This window comes from Taurulus bubalis, assembly GCF_910589615.1.
Source record: "Taurulus bubalis genome assembly, chromosome: 1".
Lineage (NCBI taxonomy): Eukaryota > Metazoa > Chordata > Actinopteri > Perciformes > Cottidae > Taurulus > Taurulus bubalis.
The window spans coordinates 30,052,095-30,079,167 of record NC_136589.1 but is presented as its reverse complement, the minus strand read 5'-3'; the positions used below and the strand labels follow the sequence as shown (position 1 = coordinate 30,079,167).

General features: G+C 41.0%; 2 protein-coding genes across 2 annotated transcripts in view; both read right to left on the bottom strand.

The window, feature by feature from the left end:
• Positions 1-1,619: 1,619 nt before the first annotated feature.
• Positions 1,620-21,171, bottom strand: ccdc18 (coiled-coil domain containing 18; the record flags this gene model as incomplete). Its single annotated transcript, XM_079236138.1, has 25 exons — positions 1,620-1,896; positions 2,244-3,005; positions 7,452-7,874; positions 8,584-8,721; positions 10,655-10,792; positions 10,926-11,025; positions 11,945-12,158; positions 12,347-12,510; positions 13,430-13,572; positions 15,022-15,189; positions 15,335-15,451; positions 15,569-15,646; positions 15,804-15,938; positions 16,158-16,289; positions 16,927-17,037; positions 17,248-17,465; positions 18,093-18,180; positions 18,412-18,691; positions 18,872-18,993; positions 19,099-19,195; positions 19,446-19,574; positions 19,895-20,001; positions 20,203-20,361; positions 20,686-20,872; positions 21,071-21,171. The coding sequence occupies 25 exons, from the start codon at positions 21,169-21,171 to the stop codon at positions 1,876-1,878; spliced, it is 4,332 nt and encodes a 1,443-aa protein (XP_079092264.1). The 3' UTR covers positions 1,620-1,875.
• Positions 21,172-21,804: 633 nt separating this feature from the next.
• Positions 21,805-27,073, bottom strand: part of mtf2 (metal response element binding transcription factor 2) — a gene marked incomplete at its 5' end in the record, with an annotated part of 13,040 nt that continues 7,771 nt past the window's right edge. The window contains 2 exons of the mRNA XM_079236026.1: positions 21,805-24,228; positions 26,893-26,988. Coding sequence (XP_079092152.1) covers positions 23,856-24,228; positions 26,893-26,988 — 469 coding nt within the window. The 3' untranslated portion in view covers positions 21,805-23,855. The remainder of the gene's footprint in view (positions 24,229-26,892; positions 26,989-27,073) is intronic.

Sequence of the window (27,073 nt, the reverse complement as noted above, 5' to 3'; positions counted from 1 at the left end):
AAATTGCCGTCTCCAGCGGCAACACACAACACACAGTCATAAACCGTCTATCGCAGACAAACACAGAGGGAAAAAAAACTCCAATAGCTGCTGAAGCCTGTGGTGAGGAAATGTAAATATGAACAGCCCCCTCGTATGCAGGCAGGAAATCACTCTGTCATTTAAAGCAGTAAAGAAGCCTGCAGGTCTGCATGCCAAAGCAAACACTACATTTGACCTGCAGCAAGCGATTCAAGCTCAGGGCTGGACTGGGGACTGGAATAGGTCACCATTATTTTTGTCATTTTGCTATTGTCATGTGTGATCTCAGTAACGCTGTAGTGTGGAGAGACTCATTGAAAAACAAGGTGTCCCTGGGCGCAGATACAGAAAACCACTCATCCCTCCTATTTGGCAGCAAGGTTGAAGGGGGAAAAAATCTACCTCCCAGCACCTCTAGCTCTTTAATTAACACATTATATCTCATTTATTTAATGTGCACATAGAGAGAAAAAACATCAATTTATGGTCTTACTGTTTCCCCGCTTCCTGTATTTAAGCCGACTGTTTCCTTGCTGTAGCTTTCATTAAACCAATAGATAACATGACTCATGTCTTATGACTCTTGACAAGAAAGCAAATACTATTCCTTTAAAAAGGACCCAGAGGTAGATCAGGTGCAACAAACAATGTTTGGAGCATCCCTGCTTTTGACTGAAGCCGTTATTAACATTTCTCTTTGGACATTCAGTCACTGAACACAGACGCTCCTGAAACAATGCACTGCAATAAGACTCTATAATAAATCCCCTCTGGCCAGATCCTCCCTCAATTGAATCAATAACCCTAGCCCCACTTTCACTGTATATACACTTGCATCTTCTTTATTATTTAATTGTCTTACATTTATTTCTGCTCTGCCATTTTATTATTGTATATATTGAGTATTTCCCATACTTAATATTTATGTTTACTATGTAACGCGCTTGCTGCTGCCACAAACAAATGTCCCTCTGGGGATGAATAAAGTAAGTATCTATCTATCTATCTATCTATCTATCTATCTATCTATCTATCTATCTATCTATCTATCTATCTAACCAGTCGTGGTCCTGGGTAATCCATCGGTGTGACAGACAATCATCCTTGAGCTGATTAACATGGTCGTTAGAATCAGAATTAGCAATAGGAAAAATAGTTACACATACAGTGTCCAGCTTTTTAAGCACAATCGGTTTTATGCCGTACATCTTTAAAGGTTTGTTAATTCATAAATAGTTTTACCGGGACTTAATCTAATGAAGAATTGCAACCTAAAGGAGTAAAACTCATTCTAAAACTCTCCAGAGCCCAAACATGCCAAATCCAATACTACCAGCTTGAGTCTGTATTAGATTCTGCATGATTCCCTTCGAGACCCTGAGCCATAAATTCTTCTTCTGGACAGGAAGCTGCCAGTTGTTCTGGTAACACGATCCCACAGTCACCAGCAGCATGGGAACATCCAAACAAGCAGGGCTTCACATTTCTCCAGAGAATAACTAACAATCACAGTGGTAGACACAAATACTTCTATAAAAAACATATTTTATTCACTTAACTTGTTTAAAATGGTGTAAAATATATAAATATTGGTTCAGACAAGATTTAAAATGCTACATTTCTACTGCAGGACATCACAGTAGATCATTTACAGACTGGGACGTTGTGGTCATCTCAACTCATCATTTACCTTTTCCCAGACACATTATTGCAGCTTGATTGCAATAATACACACCAGCGGGACAGAATATATGAGAGATGTATGTGAATGAATGTATGTTACATGTATCCTGACTAAAGGATGACACCAATGTCCACTCCTCTCTTCTCTGACGTCTCCTTAGCAACACAACTTCATGTCTCCTTGACGTCCCTCTGAAAAGAGAAAAGGAAACACTTCATGACATCACCAACGCTACAAACTGTGGAAGCTGTAAATATATGTTCCATGCTGATTTCTAGATTAAGCAACATTAAATCGGTTTTCTCGAGCGTCTTACTATTTAAAGTTAAAAGATAGTTGGAAATTTGTCTGTGTGATAGTGGAAAGATTTGTTTAGCAGCCAATGTTAAGCAACATCTGGATCAAAATGTTCAGATGAAGCAGATTAGCTGCATTTTTTCCCCTGTGTAATTAATCCGCACATCAATATATTTTTTTCACACAGAACGCAATCATGAAGTGCCGAAATAAAGCGTAATAATTTGTGTGTTGTTGTTACCTGGAGAATGTGTCCAGTCTGCGACAACCCTGTGGGACTCCACAAAGAAGGATCCTCCTGCATGGCTAACGTCTGATTAACAAACTTCAGCATCCCTGTGAGTGAACTCATATCCACCTCATCCTCCTCCCGACCCACCAGAGTGCACACAGACTCCCTCCTTGACTCATCGTCTCTCTGCTGCATGGAGGAATCTTCCATGTTGAGGTTAATGTCGTCTCGCTTGTCCAGCATGTATGTGAGGGGGTTGAAGGAGAGGTCAGAGGTTGCTGTGGCCTCCATGTTGCTGAGGCCCTGCCAGCTGTGGTTTGCTGTGTCTGGGAAAGAAGGGATGGAGGGGGAGGAAGAGGGGGAGGCGGACTCCCATGGACAAATGCCCAAAGCCTCCCTCAGTGTGGCCTTCAGACTCAGAGGGAGATCCAGAGAGGAGTCGATACTGCTTCTCTGCAGCCAGTCACATGTTTGGTTGCTCTCGGTTTGGTTGGACGTATGAGGGGAAGTGATGGGTTGAAGGTATGTGTGAGCAGGGGGCGTTGAGCAGGTTTCTGTGTGCGTTGGGGAAAGGAGGCGAGTCGAGTGAGCGGGTTTAGACGAAGGGAGAGTTGTTTGCAACTTCTTCTGGGGGGAGGCAGGAGGGTTCTCTGAGGTGTGTGTGAATGTGGGCAGAACAGGCGGGGAGAGTGTGGTATTGTACAAATGCTTGTGGTCAGCAGCTCGCTCCAGACAGGAGATTCTGGCTTGGAGACGGGTCGCTTCAGACTCCTGAAGGAGGACAAGAACAAAAACGTTAAAATATTGAAAACTAGAAAATTTCTCAAGAAATTTTTATGGGTGTGGCGACTACTGCTGTAAGAAGTCGCAATATATATATATATATATATATATATATATATATATATATATATATTTATTACCGGTAGAGAGATGTGTTGTTGAGGTTATTGAGAAGTCATTTCTGTATTCGTGATGGACTTTAGAGCAGCTATTGCTTAATAGACACAGGTCACTGGTTACCATGGTGACTGGGGCACCAGGGTGAAGGGCAGACCAGATCTTAAGACGTGTATGTCTCTCTATGTATCTAAAATAAGTATATGTCTCTCTATGTATCTAAAATAAGTATATGTGTCTCTATGCCTGTATATATCAGAATGTGTGTGTGAGCCCTGATTAGCTAATTTGAAGCACCTGTGTCACTGAGCGGCAGATTATTAGAGGGAGACTGGACTGTGGATTTAACGAAAACAACCTTTCAAACTATTGTATTTGACAGAAAACCGTGACTCCCATCGCGAAAATAACGGGATCAAGAGAAGCACAAGACTTTTGTGAACGTTTCCATATACTTAAATATTTGTAGAGATTTATAAATGAGAGCATAATTTCAGTTCCCACGTTTGCTTCATGGGAGAAAATTGTGGTCAGATTTAACATGGGGCTTTATGGAGGAGAGAGGTGGACTTCCTCTCACTATAAGGCGGATTCAAACAAATGTGTAAATCTGTGGATTCAATCGATCCAAGTTTACGACAAAAGACATGATTTCCTACGTTTATATGTATACATTATGCATGAAGAGTAAAAATTGTGGCGTGTATGTCGAAAATACAAATTTTTTTCCGCAAGAGTCTGAAGCTCCTCCGTGCTCTAGCGATGACATCACCACTCTAACCTGCGCCATTAACTCTGAAATGGCCCAACAATGATTACATGAAAACTGTGCTAGCTATCAAACAATTCCCAATTGGGCAAATACACTCCAGACTTTTGTTAACATTTTAAACTTTAAATCATTTCTCTACGTTAAAGTATGACGAGTCACTAGGCACGGGTCAATAACAGGCGGACCGCGGTCTGGATCCGGACCCAGACCCTGTTGTATCTGGACCCTGGACCGATTGATAATTGAGAATTATTAAAAGTTGACAGCGCTTATGTTTTAGGCTTTTCGGCACTCGTTCAGCAGGCAAGTAAACACACTGACCAATTACATCACGTGATGCTTCTTGGCCAATCAGATATGCGTATTCGGATAAGCATTGCGGCTTGAGTGAGAGACGGGAGAGACTGGACAAGAGGTGGAACAGTCGGAACAGTACGAGAGTGAGATAAGTAATTTCCCATGGCGTTCTCCAAAAAGAGAAATGTGGACAGCGAAACCAGAGTCTTTAACCAGAGTCTATGTTCATTCTTCCCAAAGGCAGTTCAAAACTCATGTCTCATATGCAAAAGTATTTCCAGATTTCACTTCTGGCATCTTTTTCCCAAGAACCCGAGGACGGTCGGCAAGAGCTCCTGCACTCCTTGAGCCCCGCCTCCGTGCCGTCAATAGGCTCATTCGAGATGAGCCAGTTCTGCGCAGAATCGATCGCCGCCTGCTCTCGTCTGGATTCCAGGTGAGGCACAGCCCTTTCGAACGAGCCTAATGCTTGCAGGCAGTATGACGGGGAGCGGAGCAGTGAGTGCGCTCTGATCCGCGCTATTTTAATTAAGTAGCGATACTAAAAATATGCAAAATCGCATCGTTTTTAATGTAAAACCTTTTTTATTTATATATTTCTCGGGTTTCCTCACAATTTTAATAACAGAAGGTTACAGTGGCTTGCAAAAGTATTCATACCCCTTGAACGTTTCCACATTTTGTCACATTACACGCCACAAACATAAATATATTTTATTGGAATTTTATGTAAAAGACCAACACAAAGTGTCACACAATTGTGAAGTACAAAGAAAATTATACATGATTTTACATTTTTTTCACAAATAAAAAACTGAAAAGTGCAGTGTGCAAAATTATTCAGCCCCCTGAGTGCAACCAATTGACTTCAGAAGTTGCCTGATGACTGCTGAATGATTGAATGTTGACCGAATGACTAAATGGAGTCCACCTGCGTGTAATCTAATCTCAGTACAAATACAGCTGCTCTGTGACGGCCTCGGAGGTTTAAGAGAATATTGGGGAGCAAACAGGACCATGAAGTCCATGGAACAGACCAGACAGGCCAGAGATAAAGTTGTGGAGAAGTTTAAAGCAGGGTTAGGCTATAAAAAGATTTCCCAAGCTTTGAACATGTCACGGAGCACTGTTCAATCCATTATCCGGAAATGGAAAGAGTATGGCACAACTGCAAATATACCAAGACACGGCCGTCCACCTAAACTTACAGGCCGAACAAGGAGAGCACTGACAAGAGATGCAGCCAAGAGGCCCATGGTGACTCTGGACGAACTGCAGAGATCCACAGCCCAGGTGGGGGAATCTGTCCACAGGACAACTATTGGGTGTGCATTCCACAAATCTGGCCCTTATGGAAGAGCGGCAAGAAGAAAGCCATTGTTAAAAGAAAACCATAAGAAGTCCCGTTTGCAGTTTGCCAGAAACCATGTGGGGGACACAGCAAAGATGTGGAAGAAGGTGCTCTGGTCAGATGAGACCAAAATTGAACTTTTTGGCCTAAATGCAAAACGTTATGTGTGGCGGAAACCTAACACTGCACATCACCCTGAACACACCATCCCCACTGTCAAACATGGTGGTGGTAGCATGATGCTCTGGGGGTGCTTCTCGTCAGCAGGGGCAGGAAAGTTGGTCAGAGTTGATGGGACGATGGATGGAGCCAAATATAGGGCAAACTTGGAAGAAAACCTGTTGGAGTCTGCAAAAGACTTGAGACTGGGACGGAGGTTCACCTTCCAGCAAGACAACGACCCTAAACATAAAGCCAGGGCTACAATGGAATGGTTTAAAACGAAACATATTCATGTGTTAGAATGGCCCAGTCCAAGTCCAGACCTAAATCCCATTGAGAATCTGTGGCAAGATCTGAAAACCGCCATTCACAAACGCTCTCCATCTAGTCTGACTGACCTTGAGCTGTTTTGCAAAGAAGAATGGGCAAAAATCTCAGTCTATGTGCAAAGCTGGTAGAGACATACCCCAAAAGACTTGCAGCTGTAATTGCAGCAAAAGGCGGTTCCACAAAGTATTGACTCAGGGGGGCTGAATAATTTTGCACACTGCACTTTTCAGTTTTTTATTTTTGAAAAAAAATTAAAAACATGTATAATTGTCTTGGTACTTCACAATTGTGTGACACTTTGTGTTGGTCTTTCACATAAAATTCCAATAGAATATAGTTGTGTTTGTGGCGTGTAATGTGACAAAATGTGGAAACGTTCAAGGGGAATGAATACTTTTGCAAGCCACTGTATGTGTATTATTATGTCACTGAAAGAGTAAGTGATTTACTGTTTCAGATGTCTGATTAATTTACACATTTCCTCCCGGGGGTCCAGGTTCTAAATAAGAGAAGGTTATGTGAATTATTATGTCCCTGAAAGAGTAAGTGATTTACTGTTTCAGATGTCAGACTAATTTACAAAACTTTTATTATATATATATAACTTATGTTGTGAGTTTTCTCTGGTTTCCTCACAAAATGTCAACAGAAGGTTATGTAAATTAGCATCACTGAAAGAGTGATTTACTTTTTTAGATTTACATAACTTTTCTTCCCACATTCCAGATGTCTGCGTCAGCATTGTAAAAATACATAATACAAAAATATATATATATATTTATATATGATTCAATGTTTATTTCTTTATTTAGGCATTTCAAAGGTTTGCTTTTTAAAGGTCTACAGAGAACAAAAATAACGCTGCACACATGTGTAACTTTAGGTTACATCAAATGAAGTCTTGATTTTCAAATATATACGTTGAGATTATTGTTCTGGGTGCCCTGCCTGGGGTATTAAAGCGTAGGGGACAACTTTGGCAAAACTATAGAATACTAGAAAATTTTGCAAAATGTTTTGATGGTGTGGCGACTACTGCTGTAAGAAGTCACAATATATCACGGTGAAACCCGATTCAAGTGAATGGGACAATTTCTCGCCGTTTTTCGGGGAAATGGCCGGTCAAATCTCTTAGAAAAGTCATAGCACGCGATTCCCGATGCAAGCCGCACGTTTTGATGTATTTTGACGCATGTGCTGGCAACGCCGCAAGACGAGTCCAAAGTTTAGGAAGAAGGAGAATAATGGGATTAATATTAAGCCCGCAGGAGAACATGCAGTGTGCTTGCCAGCAGGGCTCATAGAGCTCATAGAGCTCACAGAGCTCACAGAGCTCACCGAATAAATGTAAAGATGCACTTCCACAATGCAACTTTCACTTCACTCACACTTCTGAGAACACTACCTTGATGAGCAGCGACTCGTTAGACGTCTCCATGGACTTCTTGGAGGTCTGGAGCTCAGTCTGGAGCTGGCTGACCTGGACCTTGGCTTGATTTAACTGGGTGCTGAGCTGCTCCAATTGGGCATGGAGGAGACTATTCTGGGCCGTGATCTGCTCATGCAGAATCCTGCTTTGCTCCAGCTGGGTTTTACTCTGAAGGAGCTGGGTCTGAGTCTGGTCTCTACGTGTTTGGAGGTGACTGACTTGGTTGCGGGTGCGATCCAACTGAGTCTTAGTTTGCTCCAGTTCGATTTTGGCTTCCTCCAGTTGGTTCTGGCTCTGCAGAAGTTTAGCTGCAAGCTGTTCATGGGAGGACAGCATAGTGAAGGAGATTTGCTCGGAGACTTTGAGGAGCTGGCCGCGAGTCTGCTGCAGGGACTCCAGCTGGAAGAGGGCGAGAAACAGACAGACGAGACAAGTGGGGTTTTAATGATATGCAGCTTGATATGCTGCTCCGATAAAAATATGATGTAACCAGGTAAAGTAATCCCAAAGGTGATTACAGAACAAGCCAGTAAACAAATAGCACCATCAAATCTATCAGCAGGAATTAAGATGTTATCAGCTGTGTCGTGTGTGGAAGGAATGAGGTCATAAGAAGATAAACTGAAGTTTAAAATAAAGAAAAATAAGGAACTCACACGGTGGCGTTGATGTTTGTAAAGAAGAAGAGAGGAAAGGAAAACAGGAACACCAGTGACGAACATAGAGGCTGATCCACAACCAAAAACCACAAGACCTTTATCACGTAGATGGAGAGAGACCAATAGAAAGCCTACTGAGAGATGAGGCACTGACAGGGATGCTTCTGACCGAGTAAAGTAACAGTATCATCTTACAGTGTCAAATCACAGGCTTATCACTCATTTTTATCGTGAATTGGATCTAATGCTCAGCCAAGAGCCAAGTCTTGCAGAACAACCGCACGACAGCGTCACGATTTCCCTCTCACCAGCCACTTTACATTTTCCATTCCGAAATGTTCTTTAAAGACTCTTCTCAACTGAAACTTGACTTGTCTCCATTTGAATAGACTGATTTGATGCATTAGATGGCGGAAGACACAGTCTTGAAGCCTCAGTTGGTACTGCACCTCCTTGCTGTGCTGCTCCTTCTCCAAGTCCAGCTCCAGCTCCAAAGAGGTGACCATGCTCTGCAGCTCGGCCTCCAACTGCAGCCAGCGGGCCTCCTTCAGAGCCAGCTCCTCCTCCACACCGCCCAGCCTGACCTCCTGCAAAGACACACACACACACACACACACACACACACCTTATAGAATTAAGAACATTAGATTGACTTTTTCTGACAAAATAATTACTTTAAGTTGTATGAAGTTTGAAGACACCATTAACACAACAAATACTTATACATATAATAACGTCAATATGTTCTCTGTTTCATATATGAAAAGGGAGATCTGTCCATTTAATTATTTCAATAATAATTTGAATTCATTATGAAATAAAAATCTATTTTTATTTTATCTGATCTATTTCAGTGGAATTCAAATTTCAATTTAAAATGTGATTAGTTCATTTAATTCACTTATTTACATGTTTAATTAATTAATCAAAATGATACTTAAATAAAAAAGTAATATGATCAAATTAATTATTTAATTACATTTAAGTTTTAGGGTAATCAAATGTATTTCTCTAATCTAATGGCTCTGTTAGTAAATATGTTTTACTTTACATTCATTTAAATCTTACATCTGTAGAGAAAATATCTTTTTTTGTTTGTTTATCATCCGTTTACTTACATAAATCATGAATCATTAAAAGCCCTTTTGCAGCACAAAACCCAGTGCGATTCAAAGGGTGTGAGCATTTATGATCCTTACTATCCTGATGTCATTTTCTCTTAAGGTTCTGTATATAGCTTCACACATACTGACTGCCCTTTTGATGTGTACCAAAGGTTACACAAACCAAGTACAGTACAGATAACACGTCATATTCTTCTCTAAAGACATTGAGTTATGCTTATGCTCTAAACATTCAGTTAGTCCAGGGGTCGGCAATCCGCGGCTCCGGAGCCGCATGCGACTCTTTAGCCCGTCTGTTGCGGCTCCCTGAGGCTTTGAAAACAAACACAAAAAAAGACGTTTTTATTTTATTCTTTTTTTTTTTGCCCAGTGGAAAAACTTTCAAAGGGAATTCCTCTTATCTTGGAGTTTTAGATAATACTGGGTCACTAAAAATCGAAATAAATGTTTAAATATTTCTTTAACTAAAATGTGCGTCACATCCTGTCACGTAGCTGTCAAGCCTCTTTCCCTGCAGTTGGCTACTCGTGATTCAGAGCCCCGCCTCGCTAAACTATCAACGGATAAATAAAGAAAAAAGAAATGTCACGGAGGAAAGTGGAGCGTTTCATTCTGCGTAGACGTATTAATTTGCTTTCACTGCCAACGATGCTGCTGACCCGTCTGCTTGATATGTGGCGAGAAATTAGAAAAAAACTAAAAATGTAATGTTGACTCTTCCAGAACAAGCATCTGCTGCAGTAAACTGAGCAAAGTGAATATACTTTCAGGAAACTGATCAAGTCTCCAGACTCAACTACTGCTGCTGGTTCTGTGGCCGCTCATGACACACTGAGGCGTCCGCTAGTAAAAACGGATCCTCCTCCTCCGTTTGCGGTGCTCACGTAGCAAAAGATATGCGTTTAAAATGTAAAGCTCACGTGAAGACAGGGATCAAACCTGCTACCTTGTGATTACAGGGCGAACACTCTACCACATGAGCCACATTTATAGACAGTATTCAAGGTTTACATAGTTGTGCTTTTAATTGATCTCAATGTAGCCAACACAGGACTATTTTTTGTCTCCTCTTCATAAGAGTTTGATAGTTATAAACAGGTAAAATAGCAATACAATATCACAAATTTTCTTTATTCTTGTTCTATAATTTCATAAATACAACAAACTATAGTTTTGTGTATATATATCATGAATCAAACAGCTTTTGCGGCTCCAGACACATTTTTTTGTGTGGAAAAAAGGGCAAAATGGCTCTTTGGATAAGAAAGGTTGCTGACCCCTGAGTTAGTCAAACTGAAAAGAAAAGAAAAGAGGTTTCTCTCCAAATGTTTTTTAAGGCAGAGTTGGTGAAACATTGTCTCACGTTTTTCCCTCTTACTCTGTGTGTGCTCCTGACCTTCATGTTTCTGTCGGTGAGCTCCATCTGAGTGTCTCTCAGCTCCCTCTCTCTGGCCTGCAGGCTCTGCTGCAAAGACTCCACCTTCTTCTCCATCTCCTGCTTGTGCTCTCTGATGGCCACTTCCAGCTGATCCAGCTGAGGATGACGACAGGGAATAAAAAAAAATTGAAAAAGCACACACACAAAAAAGATACACCAGTAGAGAGATGGTGGCAAAAGATAGTCTGCAAATTAAATGAAGTAAACTGTGTTTGCTTGTGTGTTGTACCAGCTGTGCTCTCTGTTGGAGCTCCCCCTGTCTCTCCTTCAGTGCACTGTCCATGTCTAACACCTCGTGAGTTCTCTCCTCCAACTCCCTCTGGGTCTCACTGTGAACACACACACACACACACACACACACACACACACACACACACACACACACACACACACACACACACACACACACACACACACACACACACACACACACACACAGAGTAACTGGGAGTGTCCTCTGAATGGCAGATAAAAAAACAGAGGGCCAAATAGAGGGAACATGATTTGAGGACTTTCTATTGTTGAATATTTTTGGTTAACCTTTGGTTTGAGTACTTACAGTGTGACTAAGTGTGTGTGTAAAGGGGCTTGTGACTGTAATCTTGATCATGGCAACTGTTATGGTCTTCTTTAAAAAGGGCCATTTCTGTATCAAGCATCTTCATGTGTCTGCTAACAAAATTATTAATTTGTTCATGAGTGTGCGTCCAGTTGAGTGCTCGACGTACAATAGCTGCACACATAGCTTTTAATGTGATTAAAATGTACACATTTTTCATCTGGCTCAGTGTAGATAGAAGACTTTTACATCACAAACCAAAGCATGTGAAAATCCATCACAGTAAATTACAAATGACAAATGACACAAGTTCAACCTTGGATAATTAAGGAAAGTAACTTTAAAATAATAATCAGAAATTCATATTATTAAGCAGCAAAGGATTTCCTCAGTAAAACACAATGCCATGACTTCGTCTAAGAACAAAGATTAGCCACGACATTATTCAGAAGAAATACAATCAAAGTGTGAGACTTTAAATGGGACAATAACCAGCTCCATGACTGTGTGTGTGTCTGTCGGTGAGTTTGTGATACACATATACAATGTAGATATTGTTTCAAACACAGACGAGCCAGATCCAGAGGAGGATCTTATGTGAGCAGCAGCACATGGACGTCAACTCCGTCTGAGGCTTGTCCCTTGTCCCGGTGTGCAGAAGGATATTTCACATGAGGGCGTAACCTCACCTAAGCTGGACAGTCAGCTTTTCCACCGAGGCTTGCCGCTCATCTGCGATGGTTTGGGTGCTTTGTAGAACATCTCGGAGTTCCCGTAGTTGTTCCAGAGTCCCAGCCAACTCCCCCTGCACCGCCTGAAGCTGTTCCTCCAGCATCTTAGCCTGATGGACGCAGTTGAGCCTGTGGGCCTCACAGCGATGTAGCTTCTCCTCCAGGTCCATCACTGGGAGGGAAAAGAAAGAAAAGTTAAGCGATCAAATGAAGGAGCCCCCATGAGCGGTGATTCAGATTTTGAAACCGGAGCTGTGTAGGTCTGGCTTCAATTGTCTCTTCTCTGTAAAAACTATAAAAGCTAGTCAAATATAAAAGGGAATAAAATCTCCTACACAGCACTGAAACTGTGCAACATACCCGTGTTGCTCTTGCTGTCGAGCTGCTTCTTCGTGCGCTGGAGGGTTTCATCCATGCAGCTGACTTGAAAAATCTTGTCGTTGACATCCTTCCTCAAACGCTGCAGCTCCGAATCTTTAGACACCAGCTCCCCTCGACACTTTGTCATTTCTGATGTCAGGTGTCTGCAAAAAGAATAAAGAGAAAAAACACAAAAAACAATAATCAGTACATTTGCAAAGTGATTAAAAGTCTTAAATAAAACAAATGTGTTTTCAGGGAATGTGTTGCAAACAAAGAAAGGCATACCATAGTAAAAAAATACCCAAAGCTTTCAGCAGGATACACATTGCATTGTTGCTGCAGCTGGAAGCGTACAACATGTCCATTCACTCACCTCAATGTTAGCACGGCTCCCATCGTAGAGTTGGAGAGTAGGAAATCCCTCCAGAATTGTTAGAGTAGCTTAACTGAGCTCAGTAAACATGCCCTATGAAGGCACCTATCAACAACTGTCATGCTTTTTTGCTTTTAAAATGTCCCAAAAATTAAACTAACCAGCAGCACCGTGGAATGAAATTACTCTAAATACATCAAGCGTATATCTCCCAGTCTCGTCCAAGTAAGATCTCTATTTATATACACACATTTATGGGTTGTAGGGGCGAGGAGGGGAGGGCTGCTTCATGCCTACAGACAAATAGGATGTGGTATAATCATGAGACTGTCTCACAGACTGAGGCGTTTGACTCAATGCTGCAGGCCAAGAAAAACAGCATATGTCAAAACAAATTATGTTATGAAATAGACACCAACAAAAGCTGTATACAAACTACAAGTGTAGGGAAAACATTGAATTACGTGTGAACCAAAGTAATCTAAAAATATTTGGCAATAACTATAATATCCTAAATTATTCTTTTATAGCACTGGAGACATGGTTTATGTCTAAATATACAGATAAGTCAACAATTATGGAAACTGATACGTAAGCAGTACCATTAACTTGAAAAGTTAACTTGAAAATATTCCGACTTTTAACTCCAGTTTCCTTTGTTCCTGAGACTCTGCTGTGAGGGTCTGTGCGTGTACAGGTTTTCTTACCTGACAGACTCCAACAGTTGTACGTTCTGCTGCTTCATCTCCTGCAGGTCCTTGTCTCTCTCCTGGGCGTCTCGCTCTCTGTTCCTTGCCTCACCCTGCAGAGTGGCCCGAGCTCGTTCCAGCTGCTGCTCCAGACTGGACACCTGCAGACACACACAACATGAGCATCCATCATTATTTTCCCACAAACAGGAATCCATGTCATGCACATTAATCTGTTCTACTGTACAACACTGGAAAGACCACAGAGAATGACATTTAGGAAGACACTAAAGAAACCTTGGCCCAGAGATTTTAAGAGCAACATCGTCTGGTGGCGCAAACCTGACCTCCTAATTTAAACCAGCGATAACGACACAGTCCCTTTCTGCAGGCAAACTGATTTCTTGTCATGTGCCCAGATCAAACCTTTGTGTACAGAGAGGCTCCGTGTTACTGCTCACTGAATAGAGACCATTGTGTTCTTTTTGTTGTGAAGGACAGAAAGTACAATCAGCTGCTAAAATCTGCTGAACTAAAAGTAATCACATGTTCAAATAGTTATTTTCCTTGAGCACAGATTTAGCTCAAGTTTGTTATGTGTTCAATTTAAAGCTTCTACAAAGAAAATGTAATTTTTGCTAATGAGATGCTACTTGATCCTTTTGATCCAAAAAATGTGTTAAATATGGGCTCTGATTGCAAACCTAAATAAAACAAAACAGTGGTGTTTATTATCCATCTGGACAGAATCAAGCAATATTACAAACAAAACCTAAAGTTACTATTGCTGCATAAAACCCAATAACCCTGACTGGCATCACTGAAAATGGCATCACTGTCAATGCCAAGAGAGGTCCATTGACAGCACTTTCCGAGGCTAACAAAGCTGATTATGAGAGGACACACTATGTTCACTCTGCTGCCAAAGAGGGACGAACTTCATTCTACACTCAAAATGTAATGAAATAGTAAATGTACTTTCCATATTACATAACTTATATTGATTTGAAAGTGCTTCACGGCTGCTGAACATGAAACACTGTACGACCTAGCGCCTCATCCACGGGCTCGCAGCGCGCATGAGGCGGTAGTGGAGGAAGTGTTTGATGAGTACTGAGCAGACAACTGGATGAATGAGACTTGGGTTATAGAGTTGAATGAGGGTTTGCAAAAGGATGTTTTGATATAGATTTTCTGTTTTTAAACCCGGCCTCCATTTACATTAATTCAACAAGGATTTACTTGAAGATACTCGGGAAAAACATTTTTTTCAAAAATTTAAAAAGGTAGCGTGCGGTGAGGAATTGACAAACAAATGGTAATTTTAAGGGTGAACTATTCCTTTATCACTCCCAGATATCACATACCCACATGCATCTTTAGTAATAAATACTCTTGGATATCTACGCTTGTATTTTGTTTTGGCAACAAAAACTGCTGTACTTGCTAATGGTGCTCATTTGCATTGAGTTAGTGCAAAATGAATGTCTTGATTTGTTTTTGTGCACTAAAATAGCTCAGCCTGTGAAGTTTTTCATGACATTATAAGCAAAATAAAAACACAGCATTCCTGTTAGTGTCACCTGGTATTTTAACTGTCTCCAACTTACCTGTTTCTGCAGCTGGCTCTGACTTTCCTCCAGTTCAGAGATGTGAGCAGTGCCCTCAGTCAGCATGGTCTGCTGCCGCTGGAGAGAAAGCTGCAGCTGCAGGTTCTGCTCACTGGAGCTGTGACAAACCAGGCTGGCGCCGTGGAGCTTCTCCTGCAGAGAGGACACCTGAGGAGGGAGGATCAGGGGACAGGATAAGTCTGGGAGATCAACACTTGAAGAGGGGGCGAGATCAAAGATATGACGGTGTTCAAATCCTCCTGAAAACAAACAATCTCAAAGCTTGAAAGTCTCATTGTATACAACACTGTACCCTGTCTTTATTCTTCTGCAGCTCACTCTCATAGTTCTTCTTTATCTTGTCCATCTGCTGCAGGTATAAGTTCAGCTCCTCTTTACACGCTGACAGAGACGACTGTAGTTCGCAAACCTGATGCACAAACAGAGTGCATATTAGTGGTTATGGTGGAATTCTGCCAGGTGTTTTCACACAGTTCAATCAACGTTATTTGTGTTCGTCTATGGTAACCAAAAAAAGTGTCCAAACCATGGAAGCAGACTGATCCGCCTGCTCTTTGAAACTCTGCAGCAACTCCTCGTTGTGTCTTACTTCAACCTGCCGCTGCTGAAATTAAATACAAATACAAACAGCATACACTTGGGTTAAATGAAAGTGTTTGTGCCTTAAACTTAAGCCTGACATTCCTGCTAATGTGCTTTAACCAGTGAACATGGTTGTAACATGCACTGATAGGATCCTACATACTGTTAAGTGTCCTGACCTGTGTGAGTTGGTCCACGGAGCCCTGCAGCAGAAGTACTGCGTCCTGAGCCTCGTCCCGCTCCCTCTGGAGTGAGTTCAGCTCCTGCTCCATCACTAACATCTGAGACTGAGCCTCCTCCACAGACTGCTGCAACTGCAGAGGAGAGAAAATACTGTTAACTGCGACAGGTAATGGCCACAGCCAGTGTTTCTAGGTGCAAATGAACTCAAATAATACCTGAACATGCATTAATTTGTAGATAATAAAATTAAGGTTGGTTGAACTTAATTTAAATGAACTGAAGAGCAACAGAGGGGGCTGAAGGTTCAGTTAAGAGAAAGTGAGTGAGACAAAGATGTAGCTGCAGATCACCATTTCTATTCTGTGTTGTTGCTCCGTGAGTTGTTGAGATTGTGATCGTTTACACTTGTCCAAAGACTGCTGGTACTCTCTTTGCTTTTTGGTCATCAGTGACTGGTAATGCTGAAGGGTGCTGGTTTTCTCCTGTTATGAGAACACAATTAGAATAAAGTGGATTCTGTTAGAGTATCTGGTAGAGTATAGGTGGTGGATTTAGAGAACAGCCTCACATGTGAACATACTGTGAATCATGACTAATCAAAGACAAATTGACCAGAAAGGAATATGGTGGCAAAAACATGGAAGAAAAAACAATGTTTGGGTGTGTGGGGTTAGGGGTGAAGCGAAATACCGGAATTAAAATAACATATTTTAAAAATTAAATACTGATTTCATGTTCATTATACTCATATGATAATAATATTGTGTAAACAATCCAGTGCCTTTGCCGTTTCTTTCCGTTCTTGCTGTGTCACCCTCGTTTCCGTAAAAAAGGGTGTTGGGTGTTATTAGACAGCCCAGTCTGCAGGTTATGCCGACTGTTCTTTTTGTACGTTTTGTGCAGTTATAGTTAGACTCTAGCTCCCTACACTCGCATTTTGAGTGCAATTTATTTGTTAAGAAATAGACAAAACGCACATAAAAACAAAAAAGAGGTAAAGATACATTTTACCGGGTTTCTGTAGATATTGCGATAATATTGTTATCGTGAATTCTTTTGGCCAAGATAATCGTGTAGGGACATTCTAATATCATGATAGCTCAAGTGTAGGTGTTGTACCAGTAGCTGACTCTCCAGCTCGGTGTTCGTAAGGGCAGCCTGACTGTACGCCGAGGTTTTCTCCTGTAACTGTTTCTCCATCGAAGCCACGCGAGCACTTTTCCTTTTCAACTGAAGTGAGACAAAAAAAGTAAAATTGCAATGAAATACTTTTAAAATGATATAAAAAAAAATGACAATGAAACTGCTAAATAAATCATAATTTATCTGAAAAAATAAATAAATAAATAATACAGTACATAGCAGGAATGTTAATCTAGCAATCAAGCAGGAAGCAGGAAATCAGAAAGAAATAACTTGTGAAAGGGGGTGAATCAATACCTCTTTCTCTGTATCAGTGGCTTGACTGACTTTTTCCAGCAGCTCCGTGTGTAGGCTCTGATAGTGGGAGGCTCTCTGGGTCATGGAGCTCTGCAGCGAAGAGATCTCCTCCTGCGTTCTGCTCAGACGCTCCTGGAGCCGCTCACACAGGCTGTTCTGTGTGCTCCGCTCGGTCTCCATCGACTGCATCGCTCGCAACAGCTGCTGGTAGCCTTCACCTGCAAGGGTTGAGCGACGTGGAAAGAAAGGACATGAATGCTGTCATTCTTTACATCATATATTAAAGACAGGTATACATTCTATGGTACCTGCATTCAAACACAATGTTCTACTTTGCCGTGTAAGTAACTAAATCATCATGTTGCATTAAGTTTCTTTTAAGATATCAAGATTGATGAGTATTTTTTATTTTTAAGCACATATTGATGTGTATGTGTGATAAATATTGAATTAATTATTCAAGTAATAGAAAGGGGTCGAACCATATAAATGTACTTCTGCCTACTCCTTTCCAAAAATGTTTGTAGAAAATATTCTTTTATTTTTTTATTTAGTAAATTGAGAATTTGCAGTAGTTCTCTGTTTATTTAATTATTATATGTAATAAAATCTAATCCATCAATACATTCTTTAATTTACCTAAAGTATAAAAAAGGATGAATCTCTCATCCGAACTATATTAAATTCTAAAAAAACTCCAATAATTATTTCAGAAAAAAAAACGTTGATGGGTAGAATCTTAGATGTATAAAAACAAGGACAACCCTGAATGATCTCATCTCTGTTAATATGCCTCGATAACACATACTGTAATCAAGTACACAAGAAGGTTTTTGTCAGCATACCTGGCTTTAGCTTCAGTAGGTGTGCAGTTCCTAAATAGTTAACTGGGGGAAACATGCAGGGCCTAATGCACAGTGTCCCCACAGCACCCTGAAAAAACAAAAAAAGCAATAAACATATCATTGCCTATGCAAGACCAGTGATACATATGGAAACTTGTTTTGGACAGCTACTGCTACTACACCAAAAAACAGTTTGGGGCAAACAAATAAACGGATGATGTAACAATCCCTTTGGTCAAACATTACGGGAGACTTAACAAAATCTTGTGTCATGAAAACACAAACAACAATGTGAATGTGTGTATATATTCCTCTCCACCTCTCGTAGATGCAGCAGGGATAGTATGGCATCCAGGCTGGCCAGCTCCGCATGGCTCTGCTGAGCCTCCCTGTGGCTCTGGGCCACCCTCTGCTCCTGGCTCTGGGTCAGAGTGCGCAGGTTCTCCAGCTCCTTTCGCAGAGAGGCCAGCTCCCTGAATTCTGCGCCCCGCTCCATAAGCTGTCGTTCAAGATGTGAGACCTTTTGTCCGGCGTCCTCCAGGTGACCCTGGAGACCAGCAGCCGCAGATTTGACCTGCCTCCCCTCCTCCTTCAGCTGGCTGGGAGGCAGACGTGGAGGAAGATCAGGGATATAAAGGTGTGATCCAGCAATTCAAAGCTGACGTTTCTCATAATAGAAAATGAGAAACATCAGAAATTCTACAATTTATTTATGTTTCTACAAACAAAGAAAACAACGTACACCACAAACAATGAAATGGATAATTAATCTCACATACCTAATAGTTTGGCTCTGTTCTACCTTTCCTTTCTCCAACTCTGTGCACTTCATTTCCAACTCCTCCTTTTCTCTGTCACACTCAACAAGACTCTCTTTTAGTTTGCTCTCACTCTCCATCACCTTAAAAACACATTAAAAAACTGGCTTCAAAATGCAACAAAAAAGTCAGTTATTATAAAATGGATAATCCTAAATAATTAATTAATTCAAATAAATCAAACATACCCTCTTAAGTTTAATAGAAATGGTAGCCTTATAGTCTTTAAAGGCTTCTTTGAGCGTCTCAGCATTTTGTAGTGCTTGGTTCCTTTGTTGCTCAGCCCTGTAAGGGATGAGGTAGAAAATTAGTACTCAAGCTATATTAATAATTAGACATCAAATATTTGATTATGTTTTTCAACTCGAGGTCAGATTTAATCACTTCATTTAGTTTCAGAAAATATGCAATTACAAGACAAAAGATCAATTTAATTTGGTGTACATGCTGTTACCAAAAATGCTGGTAGAACTGTAATCTGTAGTCAAATGAAATTAATTTGTGTGCAGAAGCCAAGCGCAGATAAATGCATCACCGTTTGCCCAGCGCTGTGTTGTCTGCCAGCTCTTCCCTGAGCGAGCTCAGCTCCTCAGTGAGAGTCGCCACCAAAATGTCAGAGTGAGCTGCTGCTTCCTGGCTACAGTTTGCCCTCAGCTCTGCAGCCCTGGGAAACAAAGACGAGGACAGTTAGTTCGGATATGAATGCTCGGTTCAATCATAGGTTTAAAGGGGAAAAAGAGGTGAGATAAAAATCCTTAAAAGCAATCATCAAACGTGCGCCAGTATGAGCATAACATGAATAGGGTCAATGGTTTAAAGTATTATGAATCACTGACTATGCCCCGTAGCATATTACATAATCTTAACACCAATTCAATATTCAGTGTATATGTAATGGATACATAAATAGGCATGCATTTGCCATATTACAATGACATGAATAGCTAAATCTACAGTAGTCCATGTTGAGGTCAATAGGGTTACTTTAGTTCTGTGGCTTGAGACTCCAGATTTGCTTGAAGCTGACGAATCTGCTCACTCATGATTGCCACACTGTTTTTAACCCCTATCCCAGAGCCGATGGGGTGGACCTATAAAACAAAACACATACAGCATATGTATCCACAACAGCTTCTGTTTGTTTACACCAATGTCTCAACACCGGAAAAAATAAATAACTAACTTCATCCTTTACTCGTTTGCAGCACACAAGATGAAACACAAGATACACTGGTTAAAGATTACAGCACTTGTATTTACCCAAATCATATGTGTAGGGATGATCATCATACCTGCGTCTTGGAGGAGGCCAATTCATACTGCATCACATCGAGGTCGCTGATAAAATGCTCATCCTGCATGTTCAGACAGGCGTTCTCCTGACGCACACAGCCAAAATGTTTCCTTGAATAAGACTCCATCCCTAATGACCGGGCCTTGAACGAGGCAGGCTGAATAGGAAGGGAAAACACATATGTGGATGAGAGGTATGTGAGTTTATGGCAAGGGATTTATAATGGTTTGTTTATTTATCTTTTGGTTATGAGATAGCTTTCTGCACAGATACATTTTTACAGATAACCTACATACAGTACATACCAAACGTAAATACGCAACAACTTGCAGATATGTTTTAATTTAGTTTTCTGCAGAGGGAACATTTGTATTATATTGCACACATACAGTATGTAACACCATACAATGTGATAGGGGATGTACTGCATATCTAGATGGTTGTGTCTTATTATTTAACTCAAAAATGTCCTCTTTCTCACCTTAGAGTCAGAGGAAGGTGAGCCGAGACTGCCAGCTACCGCACGCCTCTCAGTTGTCCCACCAAGAGGCCTCTCCTGGCAAACACAGTGTGATGGAGGGACATCAGGTGTCTGCAGGTCTTGTAAGCTCAGGCAATCAGGACTCTTCTGCTCACCCTCACCTCTGTAATCATGTCCAACTGACTGACTAAAGATTGTGTTCATAGAGAAATCAGTGAAGGAATCAATAGAGGGTAAGAGGTCAAATACAACTTCATACAAACGCTTTGTAATGTCCTCAACGGAAGTCTGTCGGTCAACAAGTGGTGTTGTAACTGTTAGCAACCAACAGCTGGTTCACTGGGTGACTGTGCGGTATGATGTCATGCAGGTAGGGTTAGCTCACCTCAAGCTGTGTCCTGCACTTTGCAGACTGACCTCCGTCAGTCGGAGGAGGTTCCTCAAACTGACCACATCTTCGGTTAAACTCGCATCGTTCTCAAACATCAGCTATTAGACGAACGATGAGTCCATGTTGACTTCAGTCTCGACTTGTTGAAGTTTGCACGTAACACGTCCAACGTGTGTGAATGTTGGGAAGTGTAAATACCACGAGCAACCAGCGCATCAACACACCGTTACGGTTTAAACACCCAGCAGCTAGCAGATCGTGGTAAAGAAGCGGCTAGCCGAGCTACGCTAAACGTAAACAAAGATGCTCGCGGTATCAACAGGTGGGGAGCTAGTTCACAAACAAGACACCAAGTCACCAGGCAGACTACGTTTACGTTTGAAATAAACTAAAATGTTGTTGTCCCGGTGCTTTGAACGCATAACACTATGTATTTGAAATGTATAGTAAAACACAACTTTCCAGACGAAGGTAAAGTAATCGGAACATTTGTATTTTTTGTCCCCGCCCACATCCCAACATCCTGTTTCATGATTGGATAAGCAGAAGCTGTGTGTTATATGATTGGTAGAAAAGGTTGTCAAGGACAGTGAGCGCGAACAATGGCGCGTGCACTGGAACTGTCAAATTCACAAACGGTAGGTCTGTCTGAGGAGGCTCTTAAAACATTAACTATAGGCAGCAATTTATTTGTCGAATACGCAACACAACAGTTCAAAATATGGGCTTTTATTGATCCTTTAACTAAACGGGTTCAGAAGTATCACCTATGTAATAATGTATAAAAATGTAATAGGAATCTCAAGAGACGAAGCAGACGTTACATGTATGTTCTTTGGCTACAGACGCCTGCTGGAAGCCAGTGGTAACAACATGGAGACTGAGACTGGCTGAACAGAGGAGAGGAGCTTTACACACAGACTACATGTACAATGAAGAGGTATCAATGTCAAAAAGCTCTGTCCATTTCAACAAAAAAAATAGAAAACATCTGTAAAAAGAGAGCCAAACTAAATTAATATTTACCTCATGCAATGACATACAGCATATTAGTTATCCAGTGACTTTTTCTGACTTGGATTAAACCAGCAAGTGTAGCAGTAACAATGAACTACAAATTATTTTGCTCATAAAAAATAAAAAAGCTTACATACGGTCCAAAGTCAAATGGAGGACATAATATAAAAATACTGACCAACAACACTGAGTGAATAACTTGTATCTAAACCTCGTGCCAAGCTGCAAATGCAGGCCTATGCAATACAGTGACGTTTTTGGACATATCCTGAGTGTGTACACTACAAGGTGAACTTGGCTGTAAAAGCAAAAATTCAAGTAGATTTTTGCACCGGTCACACAAACAATTTAAACAGAGCCAAATCATCATAATAATGCTGTCTTTATCAAGTATGGTCCATTATATGACTGAACAACACCATTATCAAGGACCAACTTGCACAGGCAGCACAAGAAAGAAAAATACTTCTGAACTCTTACGTATGGAAACTGGGTAAACAACATTCATCTTATGCAGCACTTTATTTTGTATAACTATCAGACAAAGTCAAAACTAAATAGGTCCTTAAAGATTTCAATCAACAGTTAAGTAATTTCAATCCATTATTAAATAAATGTTTTAAAAAAGGTTCATTAATTTCGACTAAGGCGGTTGACAATCTCGAAAATAAAGCTTTACTATGAAAACAAAATGTATGCATTTCTTTTTAGATTGGACAAAACATACCAAAAGTCCTTTTGTTTTTATGCTTCTGAACATTTATACTGAAATTACACTTCATTTGGATAATGTTATTTTTCCGAATCTCACATTTACATTTTAACTGGGAGCTTTGACCAACATAAGTGTTTAAAGAACTTTACAAAAACATTTTGTAAAGCATGAAAATGCCACCTTGTAGGAGCTAAACAGCTCAAATTATCTGATCAAGTTATAATTTGATATGTGCAATCGATAAAAAGAAAATGCTCAACAGAAAATACTTTTTGAGAATGGACTAGTGGAAAAGCTCATAGTAAAATGTAGTATAATTCTATGTAAAACTAAAAAAATTGCAGCAGCACATCTCTTCAGTCTTAAGTCCACAGAAGGATATCTCTGCTCAAGGCAACAAGATGTACTTACTCATAGCTGGGACTAGAGGAGAGGACACTTGTAAATCAACATATTTACCAAATTGGTAGGAAATAAATGTAACAAAACATATGTAATTTAGTCATTGCAGCAGTAAAATTAATGAATTTCCTTTGAACACGTCCCTCTCTCTTGTCCTCCAAGATTTACCATTTAATACCCGACCAACCACATTGTCAAAAAAAGAGAAGTACAGTTTCATACTAACTGGTCAGGAAATGAAAAGCATATCACTGGATTAACAATAAAGTATAATAATGATTCACTGTAAGCCTACAGATGCAGTGCACTGATCAATGATGTGCCCCTGAATAAACACTGTTGCTGTAAACATTCAAAGCAAATAATGAAAGTTAAAAGCGGAACACAAATATGACATAAGGACAATGCCTTGATCAAATAATTGTAATCTTTATAATACATGAGGAAAGGACATGTTTAAATGTGCACTAAACCAGAAGGCTTTGCAGTCAGATTAACAGGTAAACGTGGCTCCCGTCTAAACTAAACAATGGCATATATCAATTAATGCTCTTAATACAGGCTGTGAACACATGTCCTTAGCACAGCCAGAAACCTCTTGCAGGCGCTGGTTAAAAGTTAGAAGTGATGACGACAATGACAAGTCTAGGAGGCAGTGACTCCCTCCCACTCCACCAGGTACTGCACCTTGCCGTCAAGGGTGACCCGTCGTGCCAGGACTTTGTACTTTTCCCCACAAGCCAGTCGCCCTGCTGCTCCGAAATAGCTGCTGATGGAGCTCTTGAGATGGGAGAGCTGGCTGTTGGGGTCCATGCCATGAACTATATCTGTGGAGTGAAGCCCTGGGAGTGGGCTCATCATCTCTGTAGCTGAGGGGTTTGGGTCAGCATGGCTAGGAGGGGGGATCTCTGGGTTGGGGGGCTGCAGGACCCTTCGTGGCCGTCCACGTTTCCTCTTTAAGGGTGGAGCGGAAACGGGCATGATGCAGGCTGTCGTTCGCATCTTGCTGGAGCTACAGCTAGTGTGTTTGATAGAAAAAGAGGAAGTTAAAAAAATAAAAAGTTTTAATTCTGGGAGCAATAACAAAAGTTCAGTGGGGAACAACAACAACCAGACGAAGAGAGACTACAACGGCTGTACTTGAGCACAGCTGTGCTTTGTGATAAATAGGGATGGGTATCTTTTTTTTTTCGATACGGTGCCTAAACGGTGCCTGAACCGATACTTTTTTATTGCAAGGCAATTTTTTTTCTTCAAATTGAACAATATATTAACCATTTAAAGTATACTATAAATAATAAATACATACAAAACACTTGACTTCAAACTACAGCTTCAAACCTTTTAACTTCAAACTATAAACAATATATATTTAAAAAAAACAGACACAAGCATCAGGTGGCCTGATTGTGCAACAGAACTCAGAAACTGTTGGATTCTACAAACTGCTGCTTTACTGGACTACACATCATCATTAATATCAACTGGGAGAGATTTGTTCCAGCAAGCCGAGGACGGACGTTCAAAAGCTCGTGCTCGTGTCTCCAGCGATCTCTGGGTGCGTGCGCAGCGTGTGGTGTGCGAGTGCTGGAAGCCCCGCCCCTTGAGCCACGCTCTGCATGCAGGCGAACGACAGAGCGGAGCAGCGAGTGCGCTCTGATCCGCACTATTTAAATAGAGTATCGATATATCACAATCTTAGCGTTTTTAACGTACGGGTACCGCGCTACCTTTTTAGAATCTATATACCGTCCAACTTTACAGAGTAGTGTGTAAAAAAAAAAAAAGTATTTAAATCGGCTCAGGCACCGGAAGGAAGCACCGAAATCTGCGCTGCTTTCCAGTCCGGTATGTACCGGTTCTCGGTACCCAACCCTAGTGATAAATGCTAAATGAATAAATGAATATATACTTTATTAATCCCCAAGGGGAAATTTTTTAGTCGTCATCAAAAATGCATGTGAACATGCTCACAGTGACAATGTTCACCATATTCAAAATCTTATGTTAGCATGCATAACACACTAAATGCAGCCGAGGCTGATGGGGAAAATTGCTTTGACGGTATGCATGAGTAAATTATTGGACCAGGTGAAATTATGACTTGATGGTGGTACAGAAAACACTAATGAACATGAATGTCTGTATCAAATTTTATGTTAATCCCTCAAATACTTTCAGACATTTCACTCAAAACCACAAACGTCAACCTCATAGTGGCACTAGAGTAGGGCTGTGCGATATACCGGTTCCTTCAGTATACCGGTTTCAGTTTTCCGTACGGTATGAATCTTTCATATACTCTCATACCAGTAGCTGCTGTTTGGCAGGCAACAACATTTAATGTTCACAGCTTGAAGCTGAAGGAGCAGCCGACCGAGCTACTTACATCTCATGTTAACTCACTTGACTCAGGGTGTGCAAGAAATGACACCGCCCACACAGGAAGACTTTTCTTGAGCACGAAGAAGTCTTTTCCTGTGCAGCAAAGTGGGCGGGCTTTACCCATCATGCCTTTTGGCGATGTCATTTCTTGTACATCATGGCCGTTTCTCAATCAGCGTTCTTCTCTGTACTTGTGTTCTCGTGGACTCGTGAAACGTCATCAGTCGCGGCCCAAGTACTGTTCCAATTCAAAAGTCCGCTTCTCGCCAAGACCGGTGAAAATGCCCGGATGTGACTTGATCCGCCCATTTTACCAGGGATGCATCAGAGCAGACTTGAGCGTATTTGAGACAATATCCCAGAATGCATTTCGGACCAGCAAATGGCGGATGAGAAAACTCACAACTGAAAGTTGACATTCTATGAAAACTACCGTTGTTGAGTCACAACATGTAATTTTAGGATGTTTTCAGGCGAGAAGTTAATTGTTTAAGCATTGAATCTGTGGTTGGTTTGTCAATAATCAGCCGACTTAAAAAGATACGCCGACGGTTTGAGGTCCTACTCGCGGGACCGCTGAGCCCCGCAGCACCGGGCCGTCAGCGCTCTGCTGCCCGCCGAGCTGGACTTTTTAAAATGATCCGCTGGCTCCGAATCGATTAAACACGAGTTATAATTTGGTTTCGAGGATCTATCGAGCAATATTTATTCACAGTCACATTAAATCAGTTTGACGGAGGGAAAGGTTAAGATTTATAACTTAAGATTTTTATTTTACTTTGAACTACGGTGTCTTATTACTTTTGACCGAATTCTTTGCAATTTATTTATTTTTATATATATATATATATATATATATATATATATATATATATATATATATATATATATATACACACACACACATATATACACACACACTCCCCTAGCTCCCTATGTACCAATCAAAACACCTGCTGGCCAGTTGCAAGCGAGTGGTGAATAACGATGGCGGTCCTTTTCGGCGTCAATAAATTAATGTGATTATTTGGAAAAAAAATACCGTGGAACCGGCAGAATCTTACAAAATACCGTGAATATGAATTTTTGGCCATACCGCCCAGCCCTAAGTTAGGAAATTCATGAAGTCATTAGGATTCTTCATCTGAAGACCATGAATATCTGTACAAAATGCCATCCATCCTCCAATAGCTGTTGAGATTTCAGTCTGGACCGGAGTCACAGATCAACCGACAGAGCCCTCCATAGCGCCATAGATGTCGAAGTGTTACATGTTGCGGTCAAATAGCAGGCCTACCTGGACTGTCTTGAAATGCTAGTTGAGGTAGTTTCTGTGGTGCTCACGGCTCCTATGGATTCCACATCTGAAGTCGACAGCAGAGACCTCTCAGTCCTGGTGTTGTGGGCACAGTAAAACAGGATAAAAAACAACAACTATTGTACAAAAAAAAGGAAAATGCTGCCGACAGGTACTTACA